This window comes from Daucus carota, chromosome 8 (genome assembly GCF_001625215.2).
Source record: "Daucus carota subsp. sativus chromosome 8, DH1 v3.0, whole genome shotgun sequence".
Classification (NCBI taxonomy): Eukaryota; Viridiplantae; Streptophyta; class Magnoliopsida; order Apiales; family Apiaceae; genus Daucus; species Daucus carota.
Genome location: NC_030388.2, coordinates 28,894,879 through 28,913,536, shown reverse-complemented (window position 1 = coordinate 28,913,536; position 18,658 = coordinate 28,894,879). Strand labels below are relative to the sequence as shown.

Below are 18,658 nucleotides of genomic sequence, written 5' to 3'. Positions count from 1 at the left end.
CCAGAAGCAGCTTAAAAGGCGTTGCCAAACGCCAGCATTATGAGGCTTTGGCTATAAATTGCTGAATTCAGTGGTTTTACTCTATTGATTGGTTTGCTTATCGAACTGGGTTATATAAATATCAGACCCGGCTCAATAGTTTAGGAGGCCCTGTGCAAAATCAAAACATAATTTAGTAAATAAGATTGAAACTCAAAATAAAACAACTATTCAAGAATATAATATCAACTTATATATAATGATAATATAAATTACAACCGGACAATTGCACAAAAAGAAAAGTTATGAATTTTTATACATACAATAAAAAAAATAAGAAAAAAATAGGAATTTTAATCTAACATACAATAAAAACTTAGATACTTTTATGTATAAATGACATGGGCTCGAATATTGGGGGCCCTCTTAAATTTGGAGGCCCTGTGTTGTAGGGCTGTTTGCACCGGTTAATCACCGGCCCTGATAAATATATATATAATACTATAATAGATTCAGCTATTTATATGCATGCATTCTCTCTTCACACGCACCACGCATGTATATACAATGGGGTGTTATAAATAGAACTTGATGGGTGTGGGTTTGTTGAGGATTAACTTTTTTTATACGCAAATATTGTTTTTGATAAACTTTTGAGTTTTGAGGATTTTTGTATTACTTATTTTGTTTTTCTTTTCTTTTCTGTTATATCAGTGCAACTTTTCTTTTCTTTTTTGGAGATGAGTTCTCTTAAATTATTTATAGTTTTTTTTATTAATAAAATCGAAGTTATATATTTATAGCATATCTTGTTCTTCCCAACTCTTCTCGTGTATTTGTTGACGTTGGTTAGCAAATAAGCAACTCGTATCTTTGGTACCGAGTCTATCTTCCGTCTCCGTCTTGTTTATTTTTATGAAATAAAAAAAATACTTTATAATTCCTTTTTCAGAAAAAATAAGTATTTTAAAACTTTTTATTTATAAGTAAAAGTTAAAAACTAATATTTTATTCAGAAAAGTGGACATTTGTGATTTGGTATGAGCAGTGAGCACCTATGTATGTATCTAAGAACAAAGTGTAGAGTGGAGATGGTCCCACGGAGTTCCCGGACGTCTAACAAACAGAGGTGGATCTTAGTAGGGACAAGGGGCAACTGATCCTCCTTAATTTTTTATAATATTATACATATTTTTTAGTTGTAAAATTAAATTGATCCTCTTAATTTTTTTCTGACCCCTCTTAATATTTTTTACAAAAAAATTGACCTTTTTAATTTTATAGTCAGATCCGCCACTGCCAACAAACACGGCTCTATAACATATACATCTAACGTCAATACAAGAATAGAGCAATTTAAGATATAGCAGAAGATCTATAATAGAAAGTGTATCAAAAGTGACAAGGTTCCTCAATAAAAGAAATTGAAGCGACTTTATAAAGGGGATTCTCAGGCACTTTTCTGCAATGTGTTTACCAGGGACGTGAAGGTGGTCTTCCAAGTTAAAAGCTTCTCCTCCGTGATATGGAGTAACCCGGGTCCTGCGGACCCGGACACATTTGAGGACCATGATCCTCGGGAAGCGCAGCATCCCAGACCTTCATCACCCGGGATAGGGATTGGACCCGGGTACCTCTCAATCACACCCCTCGACCAGGGTCCAAACACGTACCAGCCGACACTTGCTGCACAAGACACAGACTGACACGATGAAGACAAATATAACGGTCAACTACTGGCGATAGAGACAAGCCAGGGAACGTTCCAAAAGACTACTTCTACGCCGACACCTGGACACGTGTAGGGGATCAAACCCCTACACGTGTAGGACCAGGATCCAGGTACGCACCCCCGAACCCTAATCCTCGGCCTATAAATAGACCAAGGATCAAGAGTCTGGGGAAAAACTTGACTCTCTTTACACTCATTCATACACACACTTACACTCAGCATATACTCAAACACTCTCAGCCATCAGCCACCAGCAACCATCACACATACACCTTCACCCACCACACATAGATAGCACTTTCTCTAATCTTTATCCTTCCGAAACCTACGCTTACTCTCACGCCGGAGGCGCTTCGGGGCAAAACCCCCCCGCCGGCGTTGTTTTGTAGGCTCCCATCCAGCAGCTACACCACGGAACCACCAGTCACGGCGGAGGAAGGACCGGGATCGGAGATTGGCGTTATCACTCCGCTATATATATAACCTTCCTGCCAAACAATCTTTCTAAAAACCATTTCTTTGTGAGTGTTAGTCCAGGAGTGAACTGAGGAGAAGTATAATCTTCAAATATGTTGGCTTTTCTATCTATAATAACCGATCTCCTCAACCTATAATAACCAATCCCGTCAACCTCAAAGCAATTAACCTCTAATATATACATACAAGGGGGAAATTAAATGTACACAATTGTACAGCGGACATTTACAGCCAACAAATCGTGAGCGTTGGTCGAGTGAGATCGACGGTGTAGGGAGCATACATCAGTGACTTAAAGTCACTGATACCGTGACTTAAAGTCACTGATGCACGCTCAATAATCTTTTTCCTTCTATACCCTTACCGCATTAATATCATCAGTGATATAAAGTCACTGATGGTGCACACTTTAATAATGCAAGTGAGTTAATGTCCCTCATGGTGTCCACATAAATACTATCATTGAATTAAAATCTCTGAAGTTAAATATAACATCATTGAGTTAAATATTTCTGGATGATCCAACCGTACGGATATGAAGATTTATATATTTTTATGATATGAAAAAAATTACATTAAAAAATAATTTTATTTGGATGAAGATTTTATCAGTCAACTAGTGGTTTGACCCGTACTGCTAACTAGTGTTCTATCATGTATTACTGCTTACATTTCTTAAAATATATTTCTGGATGATCCAACCGTACGGATGTGGAGATTTATATATTTTCATGATATGAAAAAAATTACATTAAAAAATAATTTTATTTGGATGAAGATTTTATCAGTCAACTAGTGGTTTGACCCGTACTGCTAACTAGTGTTCTATCATGTATTACTGCTTACATTTCTTAAAAAATATTTCTGGATGATCCAACCGTACGGATGTGGAGATTTATATATTTTCATGATATGAAAAAAATTACATTAAAAAATAATTTTATTTGGATGAAGATTTTATCAGTCAACTAGTGGTTTGACCTGTACAGCTAACTAGTGTTCTATCATGCATTACTGCTTACATTTCTTAAAAAATATTTCCGGATGATCCAACCGTACGGATGTGGAGATTTATATATTTTGATGATATGAAAAAAAAATTATTAAAAAAAAATTTTATTTGGATGAAGAATTTATCAGTCAACTAGTGGTTTGACCTGTACTGCTAACTAGTGTTCTATCATGTATTATTGCTTACATTTCTTAAAAAATATTTCCGGATGATCCAACCGTACGGATGTGGAGATTTATATATTTTGATGATATGAAAAAAATTTCATTAAAAAATAATTTTATTTGGATGGAGATTTTATCAGTCAACTTGTGGTTTGACCTGTACTCCTAACTAGTGTTCTATCATGTATTACTGCTTACATTTTTTAAAAAATATTTCTGGATGATCCAACCGTACGGATGTGAAGATTTATATATTTTTATGATATGAAAAAAATTACATTAAAAAATAATTTTATTTGGATGGAGATTTTATCAGTCAACTGGTGGTTTGACCCGTACTGCTAACTAGTGTTCTATCATGTATTACTGCTTACATTTCTTAAAAAATATTTCTGGATGATCCAACCGTACGGATGTGGAGATTTATATATTTTCATGATATGAAAAAAATTACATTAAAAAATAATTTTATTTGGATGGAGATTTTATCAGTCAACTAGTGGTTTGACCTGTACAGCTAACTAGTGTTCTATCATGCATTACTGCTTACATTTCTTAAAAAATATTTCTGGATGATCCAACCGTACGGATGTGGAGATTTATATATTTTGATGATATGAAAAAAATTTCATTAAAAAAAAATTTTATTTGGATGGAGATTTTATCAGTCAACTGGTGGTTTGACTAATATTTTTGTTATCTGCAAATAAAAATATTTTTCGAATATATGTTTTGATGATAAAAAAAATTTAAATTATATTATTAGTTATTAAGGATGAGTTTTTATGTCATGCAAAATAATCATCTGATTAAATTATAAATATTATATTATATTTTTCAAATAAAAATAATACAGTAAAAACATTTTATTGTACACACTTTAGCGAGTTCATGTCAGCTATGTACTTGACCTAATTAGTTTACCCTACCCACCCAATTGATTCTCACATCCGCCGCACAAACACCCCCGCTGAAGACAGTTCCCGCCTCCGCCTGAGCCCGACATCGACTACCTTCTCCGCACAGGTAATGTTTTCTCCTCTTTATCTGTATAATCTCTCCCCCTCTCTCTCTTCCCCTCTCCCAGTCCCCCCTCCCCTCTCTCTATATACACCAACATCAAATCGCTCTTGGTTTCGATGTCGGGGTAAAATCTCTGTAAACACCACCATCTCCCTCTCCCCGCTCTCTGTATAAGTGTTATGTGTAGTAAAATCTGTTTATTCGAGTTGATATTTATGTGTAATTATTTTTTATTTGATTGTGTGGTTTAGAAGCTTTGTTTATAGTTGAATATGTTAGGTGTTGTGAAGAGCTGATTCGGCTATGAATTTTGTGATGATAAGCGAATATAGTGGTGTTAAGAGCTATTTTAATAATTAAATTATTTCGTTAGTTGGACTTGAAATGAAATGAAAGGAGCTTAGTAGTTTACTGCTTGTATTTTACAAGTTTGTGTTTAAGATGTTTGATAAATATGGTATAAAATGAAACTGCGGGAGTGGTATGAAGTTAGGATAGAGTCAGTTGCACATAATTTGCCTAAACTATTCTCCTGGATCTGTTTTGGAATGTGGGCAGAAAGTGCTTTTGTTCGTATGTTATTAATCGGTGGTCTATTGTTATGTTTAAGTGTAAAATTTAGTTAGGTTATTTCGAGTTCTAGTCATGAGTCGACCGAATTGATGTCTCAAAGTAATAACAAACATATGTATTTTGATCTTCTTAAGTTAGGAACTTTAGATACTTGGTACCCTCAAGAGCAGAAAAAGGCTCCACAAACATATGTATTTTGACCAAGGTGCTATCTCCACAGGACACTTACCTTCAAATCAACAAACTACATCTCTAACCAAGGTTCTTGACTTCACCCGGGCAAAAGTTCTAATATTCTGATTGTTAATTATAATGTATAGCACCCTCATCCTGCTAGTGGATGGTTACCAGTTCAAATATTAAGGATACTGAAGTAGAAGTAAGTTACATTGTGTTGGTATTGTCAGCAAATGCAAATATGTTCTCAAAACTTATAATGCTTAATGCTTATTTTTGTGTTTTTCTGTCCTTTCTTTATGTATTGAAAAATATAACCTTATCAATGTTTGCAACTTCTTCCATTTTTCAGGTATGGAGCCAAGTGTACCTTGTGGACCGTATGATCGATCCTTATTAACATTTCAAGATAAGCATGTGAGTACAGAAGTTTGGGCTGGAAATGAGAGGGGAAAATTGATCCTTCGACAAGGGACATCTAGACTTCTTGATTGGGTGATAAAAGAGCCGCAAAAACGTTATATTGAATCGTGGGGTTTTAAAGGGTTTAAAAGTCCATGCAGCATTTTGCAAAATGATGTTGGTTTGATTAGTGCCCTTGTCGAGAGATGGAGGCCAGAAACAAATTCATTTCACTTTCCTGTTGGTGAAATGACCATTACCTTGGAAGACGTTTTTATGTTGTTGGGCCTCCCGGTTCGTGGTAAGCCAATCATATACGAGCGGCTTGATAGGCCAAAGTCATATTTTCTTAAAAACTGGCCTGATTCTAGTTTGAATCTAAAGCATAAGAAAGAGTTGTATGGTAAATCAGGGATTTCTCTTAAAAAACTGCGTGATAGATACAAAGAATTGCCCAATTTGGAGGAGGGGGATGAGGAATCTGTTAAAGCACATAGCCTTGCCTATGTGTTATATGTTATTGGTTCGGTGTTGTTTGCTGATAATTGCCAAGACGTTGTGCATCCAAAATATTTGCAACTTCTTCTACAACAACAGGATGATAGTATTCCTTATGCATGGGGTGCAGGGGTGTTGGGGTTTTTGTACAAGGGGTTGTATAAAGCCTCCAGGAAGGAGAGTACTGGTATTGAAGGATGCTTGACTCTACTTCAGTTGTGGTCTTACGAGAGAATACTTCCTGGACGTCCAACAATCGCACCTGAGCAGGAGTACACATGGCCGCGGATAGTTGCATGGGGGAAATATGTTGAGGATAGGTACGAGAACCCACACCATCATTTACGGGTTTATCGTGGTCAGTTTGATACTTTTGATCCTCGATGGCTTACATGGGAGCCTTATGCTCACTTTTATATGACGGAGGATGATGAGTATGAGGTTGGTCCTCGTACCGGTTTAGCTCGCGTACCGCTTATACATTGGAATATTGTCGAGTATCATATGCCAGACAGAGTTTTGAGACAATTCGGCAAGCCACAACATATACCAGATCCTCCCACTGTTGTGTGGGAGCGTAGGGCACCGCTGCCACGCTAGTCTCTCCACCTCACGGGTTTTGAAATTTTCGCGTGATTATTTTCTTGACAAATTTGGGGTATGAAATAAGTTTTTACAATGTCTTTAATCTACCAGTTTGTTCCACTTTATTATATCATCGAGTAACTTAAATTGTTATTAAATAATATAATGCAGCTTGACACAAAAGAAGACAAGCTTATTGATGTTCAGAGGCAAGGGGGGGAAATGAAAGGAGATATGAAGAGGCCACTAAAGAATCGTAAATCAAGATGGTTGTTTGCTAATTGGTGGAGTAAGGATGACATTGACGTGGAGCCGATCTCTCATTTGAATCTTAATTACGAACTTCATAAACCTCATCTCATGACATTGGAGCCACAACATATGGTGCAAGATGAAATTATTAATGCTTACTTTGAGTTGCTAAGAGAAAGAGAGAAACACTATATTGTGAACAAGCAATTTGAGAATCAAGCTAGACATTTTTTCATGCATTCTGAATTCATGGAAGCTTCGAAGAAGTATGTTAAAGATTTGAAAAAACATCCATTGGATAGATCTGCGGAGGAATTGGAGGTAATGAAATTTAAGTTGTTTAGTTTCATATATGTATCTGTTTAAATTGTAAGCTGTTTGACATTTCTTTTATGTATTTTAGGCTTTAAAAAGCTTTTTGCTTACTGTATCTGTGCAACTCCGAGGAAATAGGGTTGATGATTGTGAGTTTATCTATTTTCCTACTTGCCTCGATCAGCATTGGTTTTTGTTTATTTGGAGTGTTGTGGACCAAAAAGTCATCCTTCTAGATTCTCTTCGTAATGACACTAAGAATAGGTCGTTGAAGAAAATGTATAGCACCCAGTACTATATCATGGTAAATTTTCTTACCGAGTCTTTTCTAAGTTTATGTTCTAGCTTCATATTTATTCATGAGTTTTTTTTTCACTTAATATGAGTGCAGGAAAGACTTGTTCCATGCATGATGCACTTTGTTAATAAGGAAAGATATCCGGAGCCCATCAAATGGGGTAAAGTGAAACAATTGAAGAACCGTCCTATGCAAACTGACAATGATTGTGGCATCTTTGTTTGCAAGTACGTGGATGCATCTCTTATGGGCTTACCTTTGGAACATGAAAAGTGGAGTAAGGAGGATGTTCGTAATTTTCGTTATCGCATAGCTTGGGAAATTTCCAAAGGACAGGCACGACATTTGCCGAGTTGGAGTATTGAGTGGAGGAAAAAGTTTCCTCGTAAAATTGGGTACGATTGCACAACTAACCTATTTTATTAAGTTTCAATTTTATTTTTATTTTAAACACCTTGTGTAGCTTACCTTACTTGTTGTACAGAGTTTGAAAATCGATAGTCTGGAAGTAAGAAGTACCAAAAGGAAACAATCAGAAGCGTTTAAGGGTATGATTTACTTGCCAATTCATCCATGGGTGACTTCACTCCTTATATTATAACATTTTTCTTTTCTCTTTTCAGGTTTCAGTTGCTACAAGACTGTAATACTTCAGCTTGCTAATCTAGTTTAAATTATGGATATGCCCTTTATGTATTAGGTCGCTGGAATTGCTTTTGGATAATGAATTTGAATGTTTTAATTCTAGATATAATGAAGCTCTTGTACATTATGTTAATCAACAGCTACACAAAAATCTACTTTTTTTTTTAGTTTTACTTAAAATCATGTCAGTGACTTGATTTTTCATCTTATTTTTCCACAGCTTTTTAGAAATATTTCGAGCCCTCAGGGAGCTACTACAAAGATTTCATCAGTGGTATCCCAGAAAAACAACAGTGACTTGAAGTCACTGATGTTATTTACTTAAAAACTGCTCGGAAATTTTTCAGTTGGAGCTGAAGATGTTATTTACTTAGAAAACAACAGTGACTTGAAGTAACCGATGTTCTTTACTTGGAAAATTTTAGGAAAATTTTTCAAACACATTGGAGCTACGGTAAAGACTTTACTTAGAAAACAACAGTGACTTGAAGTAACCAATGTTCTTTACTTAGAAAATTTTAGGAAAATTTTTCAAACACATTGGAGCTACTGTGATGATTTCATCAGTGGCTTAAGGTCACTGATATCCCACAAAAACAACAGTGACTTGAAGTCACTGATGTTATGACTTAGAAAAATTTTCGGAAACTTTTCTCTTGGAGCTACTGTGATGATTTCATCAGTGGCTTAAGGTCACTGATATGCCACAAAAACAACAGTGACTTGAAGTCACTGATGTTATGACTTAGAAAAATTTTCAGAAACTTTTCTCTTGGAGCTAGAGGTGGCCAAACGGTCCAAACCGTCCGGCCCAACCGGAACCGAACCGCCTTTTTAACCGCCCCGGAACCGTCTAAATACGGTCCGGTTCAAAACCGACCGATTCGTTACTAACACGGGCCGAATACGGGTTATAAAATATAGAACCGAACCGTAACCGGCCCGGAACCGTGAGAATTCGTTTAAACCGTCTCGTTTAAACCGTAAAACCGTCGAATCGTTACCGCCCGGACCGAACCGTGAACCGTATAATTTAATTATTTTATTAATTTATAAAGGTATATCAATAAATTATCTAAATTATATTGTAAAGAAAATTATCTAAATTATATTAATTTAATTAATTACCATGTAATTAATTATCAATAAATTGTAAACTAATAAATAATTTACTTAACGGAAACAAAATTAACTAAATTATATTGTAAAGAAAATTACTGAAATTTAAAAATTAAAACGAAATAAAATTTTATATTTTAAAACATAAAATTTTATATTTTAAAACGAAATAAAAAAGTTTATATTTTAATACACTTGATATTATATATTTTAAAACGAAATTTATTATTAAATTAAAGATAAACAGCTGAACCACGGAACCGTTGAACCGCGGAACCACGGTTTGAACCGTGGAACCGCGGAACCGCGGTTAACCGTGGAACCGTGGAACCGCGGAACCGCGGAACCGCGGTTAACCGTGGAACCGTTGGTTCAACGGTAACCTGCAGCCTGAACCAGTACTCTGTCCTGCACTCTGCACTGCCACACTCCAGACTCCACAGCAGCTCCACAGGCCACAGCAGAGCAGAACGGCTCCCTGCGCAGAGCAGGCTCCAACGGCTCCCTGCGCAACGGGCCAACGGCTACCTCCATTAACTCGGCTATTACTGTACGTGATATTCTTGATTGCTATGCACATGCTACTAAAGTTTTTTCATATGTTTATGAACCGAATGTGCATCAAGTTATTATTGAATGTGTTAGTATTGTTACCACTTTACGTGAATATGAAGAAGATCGACATTTTAGTAACATTATTTATGATATGAAAGTGAAATGGATTGAATATTTTACAGATTTCCCATATATTTATGGTATTGCATGCCTACTTGATCCCGGTGTTAGACAAGAAGGTTTAGAAAACATGTTAGAACATTATTATAAGGTGTTAGGAGTTTCATATGATCATGTTTTATATGTTACTAATTGTCTCAATTTATTGCATCGTCTTATAGACATGTACCTTCCAAGTACTGAAACCGCTATACCACCAAAGACAAGTTCTTCAAATAGATTTAATAGTAAAATGTTAGGAATAATAACTAAAAAACAAAAGGTTAGAATTTCTACTACGTCTGCTCCTGTAGCTTCGGCTTCTACTACTATGCTTAGAGAATTTTTTTCTTATAACTATGAATTAGACGAAGATTTTGAAATATTAACATGGTGGAGAAGTCATGAGATACAATTTCCAGTTTTAGCTAAAATTGCAAGGGACGTATTAGTAGTCCCTGCCTCTACAATTGCATCGGAGTCGGCTTTTAGTGCAGGTAGAAGAGTTTTGGATGAGAAAAGATCAAGTCTCGCGCCAGATGCGGTAAAGATTTGCGTTTGTAAAAAAGATTGGGACCAAGCTGCTAAAAGACAACAAGGACTTCAAGAAGATGACTCGGACGGTGAAGAAGATCCTTGGATGTTGATGGATACTTCGTCGTCCGAAGGCGGCAATTCGGCAAATGAACAAGAATAAATAAAAAATTTCTTTCGTTATGTAGTTTTTTATTTAGTTTGTACAAGCGGTTTGTTCCGTTAAAATTTTTAGAGAGGAGTCCTCTCACATTATTTGTAAAACCTTTTTCTAATTTATAAAATTTACAAGAGGTACCGCCCTCGTTTTACCATTTATTTATTAGTTTATAATTTATTATTAATTAAACGAAACAATAACATTTAACAAAAATAAATCGAACAGAAATAAATTTAACAAGTATAAGTCTGCACTTATACTAAAAGCCAAAACATTCACTACAAAACAAAAAAATACACAATCACTCATCAGTTCATCAATCATCACATGTTCACATGTTGACTGGTCCACTGGACCACTGCCTCTGCCTGGCGCCTGCAGTCTGCAGAATCTGTCGGAGACCGCGTTCGAACCGCGAACCGCGAACCGTTCGAACCGCGAACCGTGAACCGCATAACCCGCCAAACCCGCCAAACCGTATAGCACGGTTCCGGTTACCTTCTACAACAGCCCGGCCCGGACCGGACCGGACCGCCATTCTTACCGTGCCGGTTACGGTTCCATCGGTGACGGTTCAAAACCCGTTTGAACCGGCCCGAACCGGCACGGACCGCCCGTTTGGCCGGGTCTACTTGGAGCTACTGTGATGATTTCATCAGTGGCTTAAGGTCACTGATTTCCCACAAAAACAACAGTGACTTGAAGTCACTGATGTTATGACTTAGAAAAATTTTCGGAAACTTTTCTCTTGGAGCTACTGTGATGATTTCATCAGTGGCTTAAGGTCACTGATTTCCCACAAAAACAACAGTGACTTGAAGTCACTGATGTTATGACTTAGAAAAATTTTCGGAAACTTTTCTCTTGGAGCTACTGTGATGATTTCATCAGTGGCTTAAGGTCACTGATTTCCCACAAAAACAACAGTGACTTGAAGTCACTGATGTTATGACTTAGAAAAATTTTCGGAAACTTTTCTCTTGGAGCTACTGTGATGATTTCATCAGTGGCTTAAGGTCACTGATTTCCCACAAAAACAACAGTGACTTGAAGTCACTGATGTTATGACTTAGAAAAATTTTCGGAAACTTTTCTCTTGGAGCTACTGTGATGATTTCATCAGTGGCTTAAGGTCACTGAAAATTATATTTCATAAATTCAATACAATTTATATATTGTATTTGAATAGATTATTACATAAAATTCAAATATGAAAAGATGAATATTACATAAAATTCAAATATTACTAATTGAAAAGAGCTAAAATATTAGAGTATCCGATTGAGAGCCTATAGCGAGGTACTCCATGATTTTTGAAAAGCACCGGGACGTCGTATAATACAAGAACACTATTCTCTTGGATGTCCCCACCTGTAATGATTTTCTTTTCTAAAGAGTCGTCCCATAAGGATACAAGTATTCCTCCACTTCCATCATATAGCTTAAATCTAGCTCGACATCTCAAAGGTAAGGTTTCGTTTGGATAATTTTGTAAATTTCTAACAAACCCCTTCACAAAACGTACACGATGTTTACATTGTTTTCCCGGAGGTTCAAGTTTACTAATGTCGGATATCCACTCACAATTTTTGCATCCATGATCCCAAGGTATTGCATAACTTGTATGATAAATTCTTGCCTTCAATTCCGCTTCTCCACTAGATAAGAATTTGGAAGCTTCACTCCAAAGTCTAGCTTTCAATTCCTCAACTTCCGGTGGCTCGAGATTAAAATCTTCTTCTTCTACAATGGGTGGTGGTGATCCATGCCGTACATTATTAGGGACAAGGTCGTATTCCATTATATTGTATTGAGTGACATCATATGTGCTTAAACTTTGAAGAATATCTTCGTAATCATTATCATTGTAAAGAGGGCAAAATAAGCCACATGAAGAAATTGAGTCTTCATTGCCTTCCATCTAACCTACAAACAAAAAATTGAGAGGTGACAAATTAATACATACAAAAAATTGTATAAAATAATTCTAAAACTACCTAATGAATTAATCAAGTCAAACACTACATAAAAATATAAATGTCTCATTAAAATTTCAAATATGATATAATGATTCAAGTAGTGCCTAATATTCAAGTACTAGTTAACAAATTAAAACGCTACATAAGATCTCAAACACTAAATTAAAAATTAAAACACTTCATAATATCAGTGAAGACTACATTAAAATGGTTTTGAGGGACAATTCCTTTTGTCGTGTTTTGCTCCTAAAATCCCACAATAAGTACACTTTCGAGGTTTGTTGGAAGTTGATGTCTCAAGACCACTTTTAAATCTCTCTCCTTTCTTTCTTCCCTTGGTTTGTGAAATGATTGGATCAAGTATTGAATTTGCTTGACCTTCTCTCCGTAGAGGAATCCCTTTAGTTTCTTCTTCTTCAAGAATATTTTCAACATAATACTTCTCCTTTTCAATCACACCCATGACATAATTGAATCTTGAAATGGAACAACTTCCAATTGCCCCTAAATCTTTAAATGATTTGCACAATGCGGCATATCTAGCAGTTTGGGACTGGGCAAAATCGAAAGAGTTGGACGGTGGTGGTGCATAAGAGGAATCAACAACAATTTTGTTTCCATCTCTTGTCCATCTCAGTTTTAAAAACTGAAGCGGAATCTCAGTAATTTGAGAAATGCTCATGTATTGAAGCAAGTGTTTACAAATCATTCCAGAATGCTCAAATTTTTTACAAATACATGTCAAGGTTGAGTTGTCCTCTGCCATCATTATAGTGTAATACCTCCTACTTTCCTCGGGCGCAGATGATTTGTATGCCACGTACATCCTCCCTGGCATACCGATGTCTCCATTCAACAACTCCACAACATAAGATCCGGCTTGTCGAAACTCGTGTTGGAAACGTCTAAACATTTCTTTCGTGTAGATGTTTGCTGCATGACACTCTAGTGAAGAACCTAGAATGAGTCTTCTTTGCTTGTATTGAGTTTCATAGTCGGCTTCTACCTCGCGAAGATACTGTTTCTCCAAAGCTTTTTGAGAATTCTCAATAAATTCTTTCAAACCCGTACTAGGTTTCACATACTCATCAAAAAAGGAATTCATTGATTCGCTCCTTCCGGTTGTACTCATACCTGCTGCAAAATGGAATCTTGTGTAGACACCTATCCATTTGTGCTTGATTGAATACATCTCATTCAACCAACTATGATTCTCCAACTTGTACTTTGTAATCATAATCATCCACTTGTGTTCAAATTCCTCACCCGTCACTGACTTGTACAAACATGACTTGAAATCTTTTTTAAAATCAGGATATTTTGTGAACATGCTAGATAATTTTTCGGTAAACTTACGACTTATGTGCCACGTACAATATGTGTGATTTGTGTCTGGCAATACCTCTGCAATAGCATTCCCCAATGCTATGTCTTGATCGGTAATGATTGAAATGGGAGGTATGTTGTTAACAGCTTCCAACCACGTCTTTAAAACCCATTTGTAAGACGTTTCCTTCTCATCTCTTATGAGTGCGAACCCAAATAAAATTGATTGATAATGATGATTCACTCCTGTAATGGGTATAAATGGCATACAATACTTATTGGTCCGATATGTCGAGTCAAAAGTAACTACATCCCCAAAATTCTTGTATGCATTTAATGACCTAGAATCAACCCACAACAAACTATTAACTCGATTCTCATCATCCAATTCTACCCGGTAGAAAAAATTTCCAAAACTACTAGCACTCAATTCTCGTAGCAAGGCCAAACCAGTCTCGGCATCACCCGAATCGAATACCTTGTGACGAATGCTACGTAGTAAATTACTAATATCTTGATTAGTAAAACCAACTTGACCCAATCCACCACTTATCTCACTCAATATATTCATTGATTGAGACGGTCCAATACCAGATTTACTCAACGTCTCAATTAATGACTTCGCGACAGGCCCAATGTTACGCGACCTTTGCATAAATTGAACCTTATCCGGTGTGATCATTGCATGGTTGTGCACTAAATCCACCAATGTGATCTCCCATACATCTAACTTCATACGATGAACCACATACATTCGAGCTTCACAATCAGTTCTTCCTAGTATATCTCTAACTCGTCTTACTTTCTCTTCTTCGTCTTCAAAATCAAGAGATTGAGAATTTGATTTCCTACCCTTACGACAAATATACAAACGCGAGGAAATAGCGTCACTTCGCGAGTGTCTATGTGTACTCCTAATTATTACCTCAAATCCCATTCTCCTCCCATAATCTCTATAAAATCTTTCGGCTTCATCTAGTGTATTAAATATTTGGCCAACACGGGGACATACATCTTCAAAAATTTCTTCTCCCTCACTACCACCATCACAAAAGTCATTCAAATTCTCAAAAATCTTTTCCTTACCCTTTTTTTTCGAAGTGCTACCAAAATCATTCACACTATTTTCTCTTTTTTGGGGAGTACTACAACTACCACCACGGTAGCAACCATCACCACCACCACCATCATACTTTTTTGTTTCTTCCTCATGATAATTAACAAATTCATCATTCAAATCATCAAGATCTACTACGACATCCGAAGCTTTAATATTTGATTTTTTACGACGAGGAACGATTTTATCAATATCTATTGGTACAAAAGTGTCAAAATTATTTTCACCTTCATTTTCACTATCCGAACTAGATTTTCCAGAAAAAACATAACTAAATAATGAAGATGACATGATAATGAGATTAGGTAGCCTAACCTTTGAATTTCAAGCCAAAACCACACTTCTTCCCGCAGCTACAGTGACCAACTCGGAGAGGTTTTTAAGTTTGTTTAGGGTTTGGTGTTTGAGATTGTGTTGCACAAAAGGAAACATCTGGATACAAATTGAACTATGGTATCAGTGACTTCAAGTCACTGATGTTGTATTTATTATATTTTCCCGTAGGTAGTTGGAATTTTTATATCAGTGACTTGATGTCACTGATGTCGCATTAAATGATTTTGTCCTAGGTAGTTGGGGGGTGTTGGTACGCTGTTGGCGGGTGTAAATTAAGAACTTTTCTATCAGTGACTTGATGTCACTGATGTTGAATTAAAAGATTTTGACCTAGGTAGTGGGGGGTAGGGGTGTGCAAACGGTTCGGTTAACCGAAAACCGAACCGAATAACCGAAAAAAATTCGGTTCGGTTAACCATATTTCATAATTCGGTTCGGTTTTCGGTAGGAGTTTTTCTGAAATTCGGTTTTTCGGTAATTCGGTTTTTAACCGTGGTTAACCGAAAAACCGAATAAAAAACCGAAATATATGTTAATAGTTAATATATTCTTATTCCATTCATCTATCACTCACTTTTATTACATATCTCTACTTTCCCTAAACGACCCAGCAGCCCACCAGACCCTAAACTCTCATTCTCTCAATAACGGCGCACAGAGCAGAGGTATTGTCGATTCACTCTTTCGTTGCATTGCATTATTGTAGATGTATGTAATGTAAGCAAGCAATTTGTAAGTAGTGTTGCTGGTGTTGTAAATTGTAATTGACTCAGCTGGTGTTCTGTAAACTTGTAATTTGATGTTGGTGTTAGATTTTGATGTTTCTAAGGATGATGGTGCTGGTGTTTCTTAAGTTAGTGCACAGCACACTACCACTGGCCATTGCACAGTAGGCAGTAGCAATCTGCCCACTAGTAGTTCAGTAGCATTTTCAAATTTCGGTTTTATTTTTCGGTTTTCGGTATTAACCGAAATTAACAATTCGGTTCGGTTTCAAAACCGAACATATTTCGGTTCGGTTTTCGGCAGCAGTTTTTTCATTATTTCGGTTCCGGTTAACCGAAATTCGGTTCGGTTCGGTTCGGTTTTTACCGAATGCACAGCCCTAGTGGGGGGTGTTGGTACGCTGTTGGCAGGTGTAAATTAACAACTTTTCTATTAGTGACTTGATCTCACTGATGTTGAGTACTAAGATTTTGTCCTAGGTAGTTGGGGGTGTTGGTACGCTGTGGGCAGGTGTAAATTAAGAACATTTCTATAGTGACTTGATGTCACTTATGTTGCATTAAAAGATTTTGTCCTGGTGCATATTAAAGGTAACATCAGTGATCTCATATCACTGAAGGTGTGAGGGACAGTACAGTCATTTTAGCTTTTTCGCTGAACGTTAGTGACTTCATGTCACTGATTAGTGACTTGAAGTCACTGATATATCTATTTAATATTTTCTCCCCACATCCGGTAGATCATGTCACTGATGAACTTCATTTAATGCACACCATCAGTGACTTCAAGTCACTGATGGTGTACACCTACCTCCCCTATCCAACTGTGTACATGTAACCGGCCCCTACATACAAATAGTTTCTAACAGACGTCTCTCTCCTGGGTCACTTGCACACTCGGCTAAGAGTTTACAAGCTTTTGTTATTATTTCTACTTAGTTGATATATATATTCTTTAGTTATCTTTTTTTTGTTAGGATTCTTTAGTACGTGCCTCTGTATAAATCTCATATTGTTTCAAAATTACACATTGCACAACCACCATCCTGCCAAACAATCTTTCTAAAGCCATTTCTCTGAGAAGAAGTATAATCTTCAAATATGTTGGCTTTTCTGCATGAGTTTTTTCTCAATATCCTCGTCTACCTTTTCATTCGGTAATTAATTTTATTTCGTCATTTACATATTTATTGAATACATATTTTCATCTACTTACCTATCGTACATTGTTTAATCAGCTTTCCTGCGTGGACACGACGAAACACTGCTGCAGTCGATGCTCCTCCGCCTTCGGTTCATAATGAAATCGAAGAAATTAACACACCAGATGCTCCTCCACCAATTCATAGTGAAATCGAAGAAATTGGCGCACTAGATGTAGTGCCAAATACTTCTACAAACAACGAAATCGAAGAACACATCGAGAACCACACTCCTGTAATTCCCGTGAATGATATTGTCAGCGAGCCTCCACAACAAAATAATGGTATGACTGACTGTGATTCCAATTCTTCCGCATATTGCAGAATATATCGATATATTATACATTTTCTATTAATCTCTATTTTTATGATATACACAATATTTCAGACATTGTTTTTTGCTTTAGTCAATAGACGAAAGAGTATACAAATTATTTGTGTTGCATTACTTGTTATAGTACCCAGTATTACTATATATTTTACGGTATTTTACCATCATTCTAAAGATCCAATATATAAAAATTCAAGTTTCTGATGTTAATATGCCTCATTTTGATATTCAGATGGATATTTGTGTTATAAGATCTTTTCTCTTTTATATCTCTCTTTCAAAATGTATATCTTATAAAATCTTTTTTGTTATTTTTGTTATCATATCAGTATTTCTTTATTAACATTAATTTTACACTAAAATGCATACCATTACACTTAAATCTTTGTAGTTAAATGTATAACATTCTCATTTAGATCTTTTCTCCTAAAAAGATAAATCTGAAAATATCTCTTTTGTTATCATATATGTCTTTATTAATATAACTAGCTTTCTAACCCGTGCAAAGCACGTGCTTTGCACGGGTTGTTTTAAATTATTTTTTTAATATTTCCTATTTTTTTTGTTCATCTTTTTAAATTAAGATTATTTGTATTATTTATTCAAAAAAAAAAGATTATTTGTATTATAAAAAAATTAATTTGATATTTAATTTGTCCATTATCTAATTAAAAAAATCGAATGAAACTCGACGAAAAACCAGTGAACACTTTGATGAGAAACGAAAATTCTTGTTTATTTTTCTTCAAACTCCCAATCCGCTCTCGCTCGCCGCTAGTAACGAAGTGTTGGTTGATTTCCCTTCCTTTTAACTACTCAGATATTCTGGTTCATATTTTAAGTTAGTAACAAAATCTCGGTTGATTTCTTTTCCTTCAGCTACTTAGATGTGTCGGTTCATATTTTTTAAATCATATTATGTTGATTTCTATATGTACTTATATTATTGCTATTATGATATTTGTTAAAATATAGATATAAAA

The 18,658-nt window shown here is 35.8% G+C and overlaps 2 protein-coding genes across 3 annotated transcripts; one reads left to right on the top strand and one right to left on the bottom strand.

The window, feature by feature from the left end:
* The first annotated feature begins 4,249 nt into the window (after nt 1–4,249).
* LOC108198498 (protein MAIN-LIKE 1) lies at nt 4,250–8,334 on the top strand. 2 transcript variants are annotated; one of them, XM_064083504.1, is made up of 7 exons: nt 4,250–4,390; nt 5,490–6,695; nt 6,794–7,195; nt 7,278–7,493; nt 7,581–7,882; nt 7,972–8,035; nt 8,111–8,334. In XM_064083504.1, exons 3-6 carry the CDS (start codon nt 6,845–6,847, stop codon nt 7,976–7,978), a joined length of 876 nt encoding a protein of 291 aa, XP_063939574.1. In that variant the 5' UTR covers nt 4,250–4,390; nt 5,490–6,695; nt 6,794–6,844; the 3' UTR covers nt 7,979–8,035; nt 8,111–8,334. The 2 variants fall into 2 exon arrangements, with proteins under 2 accessions (XP_063939574.1, XP_063939573.1); XM_064083503.1 differs by lacking the exons at nt 7,278–7,493; nt 7,581–7,882; nt 7,972–8,035; nt 8,111–8,334 and having other exon boundaries at nt 4,252–4,390; nt 6,794–6,932.
* Nucleotides 8,335–13,277: 4,943 nt separating this feature from the next.
* Nucleotides 13,278–15,372, bottom strand: LOC108198497 (protein FAR1-RELATED SEQUENCE 5-like). Its single transcript, XM_064083822.1, has 2 exons — nt 13,421–15,372; nt 13,278–13,284 (listed from the first exon to the last, which is right to left on the bottom strand). The coding sequence occupies exons 1-2, from the start codon at nt 15,370–15,372 to the stop codon at nt 13,278–13,280; spliced, it is 1,959 nt and encodes a 652-aa protein (XP_063939892.1).
* Nucleotides 15,373–18,658: the final 3,286 nt, after the last annotated feature.

Excerpts from the sequence above, each read along its gene's own strand:
- LOC108198497 (XM_064083822.1), bottom strand. The coding sequence starts at position 15,372 with ATGTCATCTTCATTATTTAGTTATGTTTTTTCTGGAAAATCTAGTTCG.
- LOC108198498 (XM_064083503.1), top strand. The coding sequence starts at position 5,492 with ATGGAGCCAAGTGTACCTTGTGGACCGTATGATCGATCCTTATTAACA.